Source organism: Typopeltis vanoorti, chromosome 26 (assembly GCF_054136105.1).
Source record: "Typopeltis vanoorti isolate ZY-2024b chromosome 26, IOZ_Tvanoo_1.0, whole genome shotgun sequence".
Taxonomy (NCBI): Eukaryota; Metazoa; Arthropoda; class Arachnida; order Uropygi; family Thelyphonidae; genus Typopeltis; species Typopeltis vanoorti.
The window spans coordinates 7,498,229-7,510,503 of NC_143574.1; the positions used below are offsets into that span (position 1 = coordinate 7,498,229).

Here is a 12,275-nt window from a genome sequence, read left to right on the forward strand (position 1 = left end):
AATGAAGGAAATGACCAGACTCTCGTGTAATTCTGGAAAACATTCAATATGTATCATGCTATTAAAAATACTGCTGTGGCTTGGGACAAAGTGACCTCTCAATATATGAGTGGCATATGGAAAAAGGTTTGTGCATGATTTTGGAAGTTTGGAATAGTGGGCCTAGCAAACAATCTGAATCTTGAAGTGAATAACGATGACATAATTCAACTCATAGAAAGTTCCCCCAACTCTTTGTCTTTCCTCCAGTTCGACAAATTCTTTGAATTTGTCGAACTGGAGGAACAACTGTTGCAGAAAAGGAAAAATGAGAAGAGGGAAAAGAGAAACAGGAAGAAGAGGTAGTTAAATAATTTACAGTGAAGGGTCTTGCAGAAATGTTCTTTGCAGTCAGTGATGTTCTCAAAATGGCTGAAGACATGGACCCCAATGTTGAACGCTACTTAATAATAGAAACGAAAGTACATGATGCATTTGCTTGCTAGAACAAATTTATGATGAAAAGAAGAAGAGGAATAAACAAAGCACATTAGACATTTTCATCAAAATATATATATATTAGGGTTACCAAGTAATTTTATAAACTTTGTTATTTTACTCCTAATCCCAAGTAAGCAAACAGTTAAGTTTGCACCTGAAACGTAGTTCAAGTCTAAAGGTGGTACAACACCAGGGCAACTCATTGTAAAATACCACCTTTAGACTTGAACTACGTTTCAGGTGCAAACTTAACTGTTTGCTTATTTGGGATTAAGAGTAAAATAATCAAGTTTATAAAATTACTTGGTAACCCTAATATACATTATTCCCAAGGTAAAAAAAAAAAAAAAAAAAAACTTATTTACATATATATATATACAGTCATCCCTCGACTTATGTCCAGTTCTGTTATATATGAATGATGAATGATAAAAAAATGAATAAATAAATGGGAGATGCATATACAGTGGTGTGCTGAGATTTTGCAAAAGCTTTTGATCAACTGTCACATGACAAGCTGTAAATTAAACTGAAATGAATTGGATTGGATAACAGATTTCTGAGTTGAATGACTGCCTGTCAGATAGATATCAGAAAGTTGTATATAATAGTAGATAAGTGGTGTGCTGGAGGTGGTCGGTTTTGGGACCATTGTTGTTCAGTTTGTATATTAATGATATTGGGATGGGTTTAACTGATGATATGCAGCTGTTTGTAGATGATGCAAAATTGGGGAGAGCAATGCAGGATCAAGCAGATGTTATAGCCTTACAGGACTATAACAGATTGAATAGATTGCATGAATGGGCAGATAAGTGGAACTGTCAGTTCAATGTTGCAAAGTGTAAGGTTCTGAGATTTGGTAAGCAACAATGGGATGCAAAGTATACACTTGGTGGGGAAACTTTAAAGGAAGTAGAGGAGATGAGAGATCTGGGAGTGGTAGTGATGGACAGGAACCTGAAATTCAGGGGCCACATTGCACAAGTTGTGAAGATATCACATTGGATAATGGCAATGATGCAGAGGACCCTGAAATGAGAAATAAAGAGGTTATGATGCATTGTATAAGACCTTGATCAGGCCTCATATGGATTATTGTGCACAGATTTGGTCACTGGGTTTTCATGGTGATCAGGATATGTTAGAGAAGGTCCAGAGAAGATTCACAAATGTGGTCAGTGGTCTTTAGAATATGAAGTATGAAGATAGATTGAGAGAATGTAAATTGCAGAGTCTTGTGAATAGGAGGAGGAGGATATGATTGAGACATAAGTTTTTCATAAGTTGTTATCAGGTTGACATGGAAGGGATTTTTCATAGAATGAGAGAGAGAGAGAAGGGGTAGACCAAGAGGCTGTACCTGGAAACTGTATAAGGAAGATGTGAGGAGAAGGTTTTTTACATACAGAGTGGTTGGTGAGCGGAATGAATTGCCTGAGTGAGTTATGAATGCAGACATATTGAATCAGGCATGGTTGGATAAGCTTTGTGTGTGATAGTGTGTACCTCCCACGATGAGTCTCTGACTCCATGGAGGTCAGATGTTAATAATAATAATAATAATAATAAATCTATGAGTAAAATCTGCAAATATAGTTTGTGTTTAAAGAATTTTTTTTTTGATAAAAAAAAGGCAAAATTGAGTTTGGGAAACCTCAAAGTTAAACAAATGTCAGAACCCCCATTGAAAAAATTGGTTTTTGAGATAAGAATTTAATTTAGGGTTATAGGAGAAGACTCTATAGAAGTTATGACAATTTGTGTAATAGAAGGTTTGTCATATGAGAAAAAGGAATGGAATGTACTGTCATCAGTATAAAACTGTGTGTAGAGGCTTAAGTGCTGTGAGGACATCATGTTGGAGGCTTAATGGATTTTTTACAACACTCAAAAAGAATTAAAATAGAATTTAATACTTCCTATATTTCGTCCTAGACACTAGGACATCTACGGGGATTACAAAAACAGTTAATGTAACATACACAAATAATAAACAATACTGAGCCCAACCACGTGGGTGACACTAAAGTCCTAGCTAGTTGGAGCGCCCTCTAAGGGCTAGGTGGCCTGGAATGTAAGGTGGGATCTCTGGTGATGAGTGTTTCCCAAATCTTCGGAAGCTTAATACAACCGTATTTATTCAGATTTGGTTGGTTTTTGAGGCAGCAGCAGCTCTCAAAAACCAACCAAATCTGAATAAATATGGTTGTATTAAGCTTCCGAAGATTTGGGAAACACTCATCACCAGAGATCCCACCTTACATTCCAGGCCACCTACTACTGCCCTTAGAGGGCGCTCCAACTAGCTAGGACTTTAGTGTCACCCACGTGGTTGGGCTCAGTATTGTTTATTATTTGTGTATGTTACATTAACTGTTTTTGTAATCCCCGTAGATGTCCTAGTGACTAGGACGAAATATAGGAAGTATTAAATTCTATTTTAATTCTTTTTGAGTGTTGTAAAAAATCCATTAAGCCTCCAACATGAAGTATAAAACTGTGGACTGGATTTATAGTCAACTGAAAGATGTCATTAATAGAGTAGGTAAAAGAGTATAGCCCTATGGTACCTTAGCATTAATTGCAGAGTATGAAGATAACAATCAATCTACCATTCTACCATCACTAGAGAAAAAGCTGGTAATCCAGTTGCAGAGGTCAGATCTTAAGATGGCAATTTACTAATAAGTATCAAACTTAATCATATGCCTTAGAAATATCAAACATAATCACTGGAGTTTCTCTAAATTTTTTTTCCCATGATATTTTTCCTATGGGTAAACAAGCAGGAAAGATTCAATGTTGATTGGCAACAGTGAAATCCATATTGGCAAATGTTTAACGGTTCCAGGGTAGCATAAAAATTAACTTTTAATGGATTTTTTTATAACTTTTAGGGGAAAAAAATGTAAATGCTAGCATTGGTCAGTAACCTGATAAAAAATATTTGTTACCTTTCTTAGGAATTCGTTTAATATGGATTAATGTATAAATCAATTTTAAAAATAACTCACCTTAACTTTTAAACTAAATGTTATCACTTTAAATGGCAAGCTGTACCAGTGAAGTGCTATATACAAAGGAATAAGAAGAAAAATATGATTTTTTTGAGAACATTTATTGTTAAAAGACCATAAGATTTAATGATTACAAATACAAAGAGCCAGCAAGTTTCACTAGCCACTCTCTAGCATTTTCAAGGCTATACTGGTGTGAAAACAAATGTATCAAGTTACATGAAAACATACACTTTAGTAACTGTTAGGCCATTAAATTTTATAATTTGTGTTTTATGGTGTGCATGCGTTCGAATGCTTCAGTCAGAATCTGGTACATGACCACGTGTTGTGTAGTTTTTCGCATATTGTAGTTCTGTTGAGCTGAGAGAATTGATGAGATATTTCCATGTCTTTAAGAATAGCACCTTGATTTCTATTTAAATTATTGCCTGTGTGTAGCACCACTGCTGCTTCTTTGAAAGTTCTGTGTCTGTAGTCATTCTCGATGTAAGGCATAGAACTGTTTTTCCAATCTATAACGTGATTTGATGTTGTGAAATGATGAGCTAAACCAGATGTGATGATTCTATTGTTTGATGGTTAGACGAATAATGTAGATATCTACCTCTATCTGTGGGTTTCTTGTAAATGGACAGTTGGACATTGTTATCTTCTCACCTCACTAGTATGTCAAGGAAGGGTAGTTCTTTGTTCTTTTCCAGTTCCATAGTGAATTTGATCTTATTATGTAGTGAGTTATTTTATTAAGAAACATGAGGTTTTCCATGGTATCCTTCCAGATGATGAACACGTCATCGACATATCTCCACTAAATCGACGGTTTAGGTGAAATGGTGGAAAAGATATCCTTTTCAAGTTTTTCCATAAATAGGTCTGTGCATGGTGGTGAGAGGGGCTAGACCTTCCGATTGTTTGTATACTATGTTATTTACTTTGAAGAAAAAACTGTTCATTTAAAAGAAACCCACAGATACAGGTAGATATCTACATTATTCGTCTAACCATCATAGATCACAAAAACACAGCATCATCCATATGCTCCGTAATAGAGCCTTAAGGTCTATTTCGAAAGAAGGAGATGTACAGAGAGAACTGTCACAAATAGCTAACACTCTATCTCTGAATGGATACCCTTCTAACATTTTAAACAAATTGCTTTTTAAAGACAACCCCCAACAATGTGGAACGGAGTCCAAATATGTGTCCACAGCTGTCATTCCATATATTAATTCAGTTTCCACAAAATTGGCGAGAATGTTAAAAGCTCATAACATCAGAGTGGTTTTCAAACCAACTACCACGATTAGGCAAGTCTTAAGATCTCCTAAAGATGAGGTACCTTTCTTCAAATTTCCTGGAGTATATGAAATTCCATGCATGTGTGGCCTTTCTTACATTGGACAGACCTCTAGAAGTTTTAAATAAGACAGAAGGAACATGTGGGGGATGTCAATCACAATAGAATCATCACATCTGGTTTAGCTCATCATTTCACAACATCAAATCACGTTATAGATTGGAAAAACAGTTCTATGCCTTACATCGAGAATGACTACAGACACAGAACTTTCAAAGAAGCAGCAGTGGTGCTACGCACAGGCAATAATTTAAATAGAAACCAAGGTGCTATTCTTAAAGACATATGGAAATATCTCATCAATTCTCTCAGCTCAACAGAATTACAATATGCGAAAAACTACACAACACGTGGTCATGTACCAGATTCTGACTGAAGCATTCGAATGCATGCACGCCATCAAACACAAATTATAAAATTTAATGGCCTAACAGTTACTAAAGTGTATGTTTTCATGTAACTTGATACATTTGTTTTCACACCAGTATAGCCTTGAAAATGCTAGACAGTGGCTAGTGAAACTTGTTGGCTCTTTGTATTTGTAATCATTAAATCTTATGGCCTTTTAACAATAAAAGTTCTCAGTTTTAACAGCTTAGACCAAAAATGAACAGTTTATGATTTTTTTTTCTTTTTCAAATGTTTGTAACAAATTATTTATAAGAAATAAACCAACACAAATTACAGAAACTGGATTATGTGCTTAAGGGTATAGATGTTCAATATTCATACTGGGTTTTTATGGTAATTTATGCCTTTAATTTTGAAAAAAAAATTCACTTATTAGCTCTCAACAATCTCAATTTTTGATTATATGTATCAGTCATCTAACTTAAAATCATTATCCAGAATACAAGGTTACATAGAAGCGAACTTCATTTACACACAGAAAGTTTTCCCACTTAGTTATAAAGTAAATTATACTTGCCTAGAAATTATATTCTTGTTCAGTTATTTATCCAAGTTTAAGCAAACAAAGCAGTTTGCACACAACTATTCTACTTGCATACATAGGCTGATGACTTCACATGAATTATTTTAGTCTCCCATAATACAGGGTGGCTCTAAAATAACTTTTCCTCTTTGGAGGAATCTGTAGCTAAAACTAATACACGGAATGAGACCAAATTTTATATTGAGACTTTCAAAGGCATGGGGAGATGATTTCAGCGAAAAGAAGATTTAGTACCAAAAGTCGCTGATAGGGGAAATTTTGGCGCTGGCAGAGCCAAAAGTAGTCGAATATTTGCAGTAAACGCAGGTAAAAAGGATTATGCAAATTTTACTGTGTGTACGTGACAACAGCGCCACCAATCCCACTTAAAAAGGGATTGGGAACATTCAGGCAGTTATTCGAATGACTGGCGAATTGTGCTCAATATGCGTCCTACCTTGCCTACAGTGCAATGCCGTAGCGGCCCTTCGGGAATTTAGAATGCTTCATAACCTGCGTACAAGTCCTATGTTAGCTGTAACACTGAGAGCTATGATTAAGAAGTTTGAAGAAATTGGATCACTAGGAGTTAAACCTGGCAGAGGACAGAAAGCAGTGCAAGAAGAGACAGTAAGACATTGCTACTGCGGTGCTCGACGACACAGGGACCAGTACTGGTCCAAGCGCTCATGCCATAGCTTGCAAACTTGATATGGCTTATGGTACAGTCTGGAAAATCTTACGGAAAATGCTTCACTTCTATCCATATTATCATTGTAATACGCCACATATCCAGCGGGAATGAGTGACGTGGCTGTTGCTTACACCGGCAAAATGTTATTATTCCATTTTATCTGCCTTTAATTTAATTATCTGCTTGTTTTCGGCTCTGCCAGCAGCAAATTTTCCCCTATCAGTGACTTTTGGTACTAAATCTTTTTTTCACAGAAATCATCTCCCCATGCCTTTAAAAGTCTCAATATAAAATTTGGTCTCATTCCGTTTATTGGTTTTAGCTACAGATGCCTCCAAAGAGGGAAAGTTATTTTATGGCTACTCTGTACAAAGTACATTTTCTTTTGGATGTGCATAATGTTATTGACCTTCCTATATTGAACAGCATGGCTATTATGCATGTCTAAAAGGAAGTGTGCTTTGCATTATGGGATACTAAAGCAATTGATGTGAAGTCATCAATCACTATCTACAAGTAACAAAGATACTTCAATTGCAACCTTTGTTTGCTTACACTTGAATAAAGGATTAAAAATATATAATTTCTTGGCAAGTTTAACTTAACTTTGTTGATGTATTACATTATTTGATCAACATTCCGCCTTGATCATCAAGGTGGAATCTTCATAGGCACAAAGATAGAAACTCTACCCATGCATGCATGCATGCATCAGCAGGAAAGCAAACAAAACACAGAACAGACTGAGTGTAAAAAGAGATGATCCCGAAGTACTAAGTGGCATCCTTTATAGGCACAGTGATGAGATTTTTTTTTGTTTTGTTTTGTTTCAATGAAGATCTTAAGATGAGTCTTTCAAGTTTGTATCTGCTTCTGTCCTGTTTCTGGAATCTACCATTACAACATTTTCCAAATATAAACAAATATGGCTTCCTTGCTTTATTTAAAATGTGAGCAATGATCATTTTGAGACTATTGTTTCAAAATAGGCACATGAGCTGTCATGTTTTGTAGAAATTAAATATGGAAACTAAAACTTACATGAAATAAATTTAATATATGTATAATTTTTGTTTTAATATCTATGGAATTTTTAGTAATGTTAACAGCAGAACAATAATGCAGATGACAAAATTATACACCTATTATTTTTTATATTTTACTTATTATAATTATTCATACACAGCAAATGGTCAACAAATTCCTAATTAAATTTTTAAAAAATAATAATAATGAAAAACTTTATATACACACACACACACACACACATATATATATATATATAATAAGACAATAATTAGGAATTTACAGAAGATTGATACAATAATATTTCCCATAAAAAGAATAACTGAAGGCCATCCAATCTGTTTAAACTGGGGCAATGTAGAAAGGCCCTGCAGCTCTCTTTGTATAATCATTTTACAAGGGATCTGCTTTTGTGCAAAAGCTAGGTCTGCAGCCATCTGCTGTCAGGAGGAACATAAATTTATATCCAGTGCCATGAACCTGAGCAATTTGATCTAGCTGAGCACGCTATCTCAACATTAGGTATTTTGGAAAAAAAAAAGTTTTTGTACAAAAGTTTACTTGTAGATTAGGCTGATATGATGCATGCTGGTGATTTAAAAGCAGAGTAGGAAAAATAAAACTTCTGCATAACATTCATCCAGACATAAAATGTTTTGGGAAAATTTGAAGAATTGAGCAAAACAAATAATAACAATAAGTAGCTACTGAATTTTTATTCTGGACATTGACTAGACATTACCAAGACCATGTTCCAATATAACGATGAGCATAAGGGGAGTTCTTTCGCTTGGTTGAACAACAGGAAGGAGTGATGACAAGAAGCCATCCCTGGAAGTTACGAAAGGAAACTGTGAGCAAGAGGGTGAGGAGTGGTTTCTTTGCATGGAGGGTGGTTGAACCGTGGAATGCATTGCCTGATGGAGTGGTGAGAGCGAGAATGGTCAATGAGTTTAAGGAGTGGTATGATAGACTTTGTGTTTCTTAGGGGGGACCTCCCCTCGATGAGTCCTTAGGAAGGACCCTCCCACGATGAGTCTTTTGACTCCATGGAGGCCTGAATAATAATAATAATAATAAAATTCACATGGAGAGATGACACAGAAAAAAAAGTAGTCTTATTGACTATATTATTGTTGATAATGATACACTGGTGTCCAAAACCTAAGGATGAACACTATTTCTGAAGATTACAACCACAAATTCAAACAAATCAGGTGTGGCAATATGTATAACCGATGATTTTAAGCAGAAAAGTGGTTACACATTCAAATTTTTGAATCATGCATAAAGAAGTCATGTTCTAGCACTTAACAGGATAAAAAGCAAATGGCTGTGCTAAGTGAATTGTGTTTGAAGGAAGAGCTTTTTGAGAAGAAATCAAGTTGCAAACTTGGATGTCTTGTAATGTCTCAAAGACATCATCTAGATCAGTGGTGACGAACCTTTTTATGTCTGCGTGCCAAAATCGTGTCAGCACGTGCCAATAATTTACAAATCAAGTTGATGAAGTGTCGGAAACGTCAGCAACTAATTAATACAACACTAATTAATTAATTAACATTAATTAACATTAATTAATACAAAATTAATTGCAGAATTTTATTGAGATAAGTTTAAAAATTAATATAGAATTTCATAATAATGAACACATAATTTGACATACACATTGTCGTATACAAATCAATATTAACCTATTATGAATTTATTACTTTATCAATATATTAATTTATTAATGAGATTTTTGCTGTTGTACATTAGATGCCAAATATATCAGGTTCATATTTTGTCACTTTTAGTAATACCATGCGGAACTAGATTCATCAGTCATTCTAATTCTTAAACTGTCTTTTATAAAATTCATTAAAAAAATAATAACTCACAAGCATATGTAGAGGAGAAAATTGATAATATAGCCATCGCTAGTTTTTTTAAACAACAAAAGGTTTCAGGAATGGCATTCCAAGTTCTCAATATTTCCTCTTCTGCATTCTTTGTAATTGCCCCCAATTAATCAATCATTTTCCATTATTTCCAAATCATTTCTCAAATCGACAAACTTTTGTTTTCATATAGAACTAGAAATTGAAAATCGATTAGTTGCATTTCTATATCTTCCAAATTCAGCCACTCGAAAATCTGCAAATTGAGTTTATCTGTTGATGTTGTGTCCAGATGCTAAATAAATTTTGATGTCTCTGCAAATTGCCTGAACTGTGTAAATCTTGAAGAAAATTCGTTGATTATCGACTAAATAACTAGAAAACTCTTTGGTCAATTTAACTTGATCTTTTTTTTTCCCATAGGATTCTAGATCTGCAAAGACTTTTTTTGTATTTGGAAAATATCGGAAGGTATTGGAAATGACGTCACAATTAAAAATTGGTAATTTGCCTTCAAATCTTCTTCTTCTGCAGCTTCTCCCACTTAAGTGGGGTCACTGTTGATGATGAGTCTCCTCCACATCCTCCTGTCTTGGGATGTTACCACATCCAACAAGTTCTTCATCCTCAAGTCCTCTTCTACCAGCTCCCTCCATCTCTTCTTTGGCTGCTCACGCTTCCTCCTTCCTTGCACAACCATCTGCATGACCCTAATTCCCACATATTCATCCTCCCTCCTCATCACATGACCAAACCATCTCAACCTTGCCTCCTATATTTTCGCTCCTAAGTTCATAACTTTCACTGTTCCCCCTCACATAGTTATTTCTCAGATGATCCTTTCTGGTCACACCGCACATCCACCTAAGCATTCCCATCTCTGCTACTTCCATCCTGCTGATGTTATTTTTCCTCAGGGCCACAGTTTCTATAGCATACGTCATAGCTGGCCTCACTACTGTCCTATAGATTTTGCTTTTCAGATTGATCGGCACCCTCTTATCGCATAACACTCCAGCCATCTCCCTCCAGTTCCTCCAACCCTGCTTGTATCCTGCATCCCACTTCCTTCTCAGTTCCTCCATCTTCTTCCACTGTTGAACCTAAGTATCTAAAGTCCCTCACCTTCCTGATGACATTTCCTTCCAGCTCCGGGTCTGTCTCCTGGCCGCCACCCACTGTGCAACACATATACTCTTACTTCTGCTCAGTCTCATACCTCTCTCTTCCAGTACTTTTCTCCATCTTTCCAGTTTAGTTCCCGCTTCTTCTCTTGAATCTGCACACAGCAAGATGTCATCTGCATACAACACTGTCCAAGGTGCATCTTCTCTCACCTCCTCCGTCACCACCTCCATCACAATGTTAAACAGAAACGGACTTAATGCTAACCCTTGATGCAAGCCAACTGTTACTTGAAAACTTTCTGTCTGTCCCAGACAGGTCCTAACACTTGTCTTCACATTTCTGTACATCTCCTGCACCAACCTGACATATTTCTCTGGAACCTTCTTCTCCCTCAGACACCTCCAGACTTCTTGCCTTGGCACTCTATCGTATGCTTTCTCCAGATCAATAAATGCCAAATATAGCTCCCATTGTTTCTCTCGAAACTTTTCCATTATCTGCCGTAACCCAAAGATAGCGTCTGTTGTTGATCTACCAGGCATGAAGCCAAATTGTTCCTTTGCAATCTCCACCTCCTTTCTCAATCATCCATCAAGAACCCTTTCTAGGATTTTCATTGTGTGGGACATCAACTTTATTCCTCTGTAATTTTTACAGTCTTCTGCATCTCCTTTACCCTTGTAGATGGGGACAAGAGTACTCTCCCTCCATTCCTCGAGTATATTTTCCTGTTGGCAAACCTTCATGAACAGGTCCCACAGCAGGTCAATTCCCTCTTCCCCCAGTGCCTTCCATGCCTCCACTGGAATCCTGTCAGGGCCCATCAATTTTCCATTCCTCATCCTCTTCATGGCCTCCGTCACTTCCACTCTACTGATGTTCTACACCATCCCCTCAGAAGGCTGGCCATCTTCTCTGTGAGTCCTTGCATTTTCCTCATTCAAAAGTCCCTCAAAGTATATTCTCCATCTGTTTCTTATGTCCACATCTCTCCATAATACTCTTCCTTCAGCATCTTTGATCTGCCTCACATGTAAGATGTCCTTTGCTGCTTTATTTCTACATTTTGCTAGTTGGTAAATTTTTCTCTGTCCTTCCTTTGTTTCTAATTGATCATACAGATCTTGATATGCCATGGCCTTCGCCTGTGCCACAACTCTCTTGGCTTCTTGCTTTCTCTCTCTGTACACCTCTCTGTCCTCTTCCACTCTTGACTCATCCCACTTCTGCTTTGCCTTCCTCTTAGCTGTCACTGCCACTTGTACATTATTATTCCACCACCAACCCTCCTTCTGCTCTCTAATCTTTCCAGATGTCTCACCAAGCATCTCGATTGCACAGCTCAGGATTACTTTTGAATTATGTTTCCACCAATCTTGTACTTTCCAGTCCATCCGAAATCCTCTCTAACACCCTCTCCCTAAAACGATTCCTCACACTCTCTTCTTTTAAGTAAAACCACTTAATTGTCTTCATCCCATGGCTTCCAGAGGTTCTTATCTTCGATCTTATTTTAAAGTCTGCGCACAGCAGTCGGTGTTGCTGTGCCACTTGATCTGTTGGAATTACTTTACAATTTGTCGCAACCTTAAGATGTTTTCGTCTAGCAAAATGTAGTCAATTTGTGAACTGTTGTTACCACTCCTAAATGTTATCAAATGTTCTTCCCTCTTGTAGAAAAAAGAGTTCACAATTGCCAGATCAAATGCTACTGCAAAGTCCACAACCCTCTCTCCTTCCTGGTTCATCA

At 36.5% G+C, this 12,275-nt stretch overlaps 1 protein-coding gene across 3 annotated transcripts in view; it reads right to left on the minus strand.

Moving 5' to 3' along the window:
- Window positions 1-12,275, minus strand: part of LOC150092298 (phytanoyl-CoA dioxygenase domain-containing protein 1-like) — a 138,530-nt gene that overhangs the window by 78,806 nt on the left and 47,449 nt on the right. For all 3 annotated transcript variants that reach the window (XM_090414894.1, XM_090414892.1, XM_090414893.1), the window contains one exon: window positions 3,498-3,553. In XM_090414894.1, coding sequence (XP_090271020.1) covers window positions 3,498-3,553 — 56 coding nt within the window. The remainder of the gene's footprint in view (window positions 1-3,497; window positions 3,554-12,275) is intronic.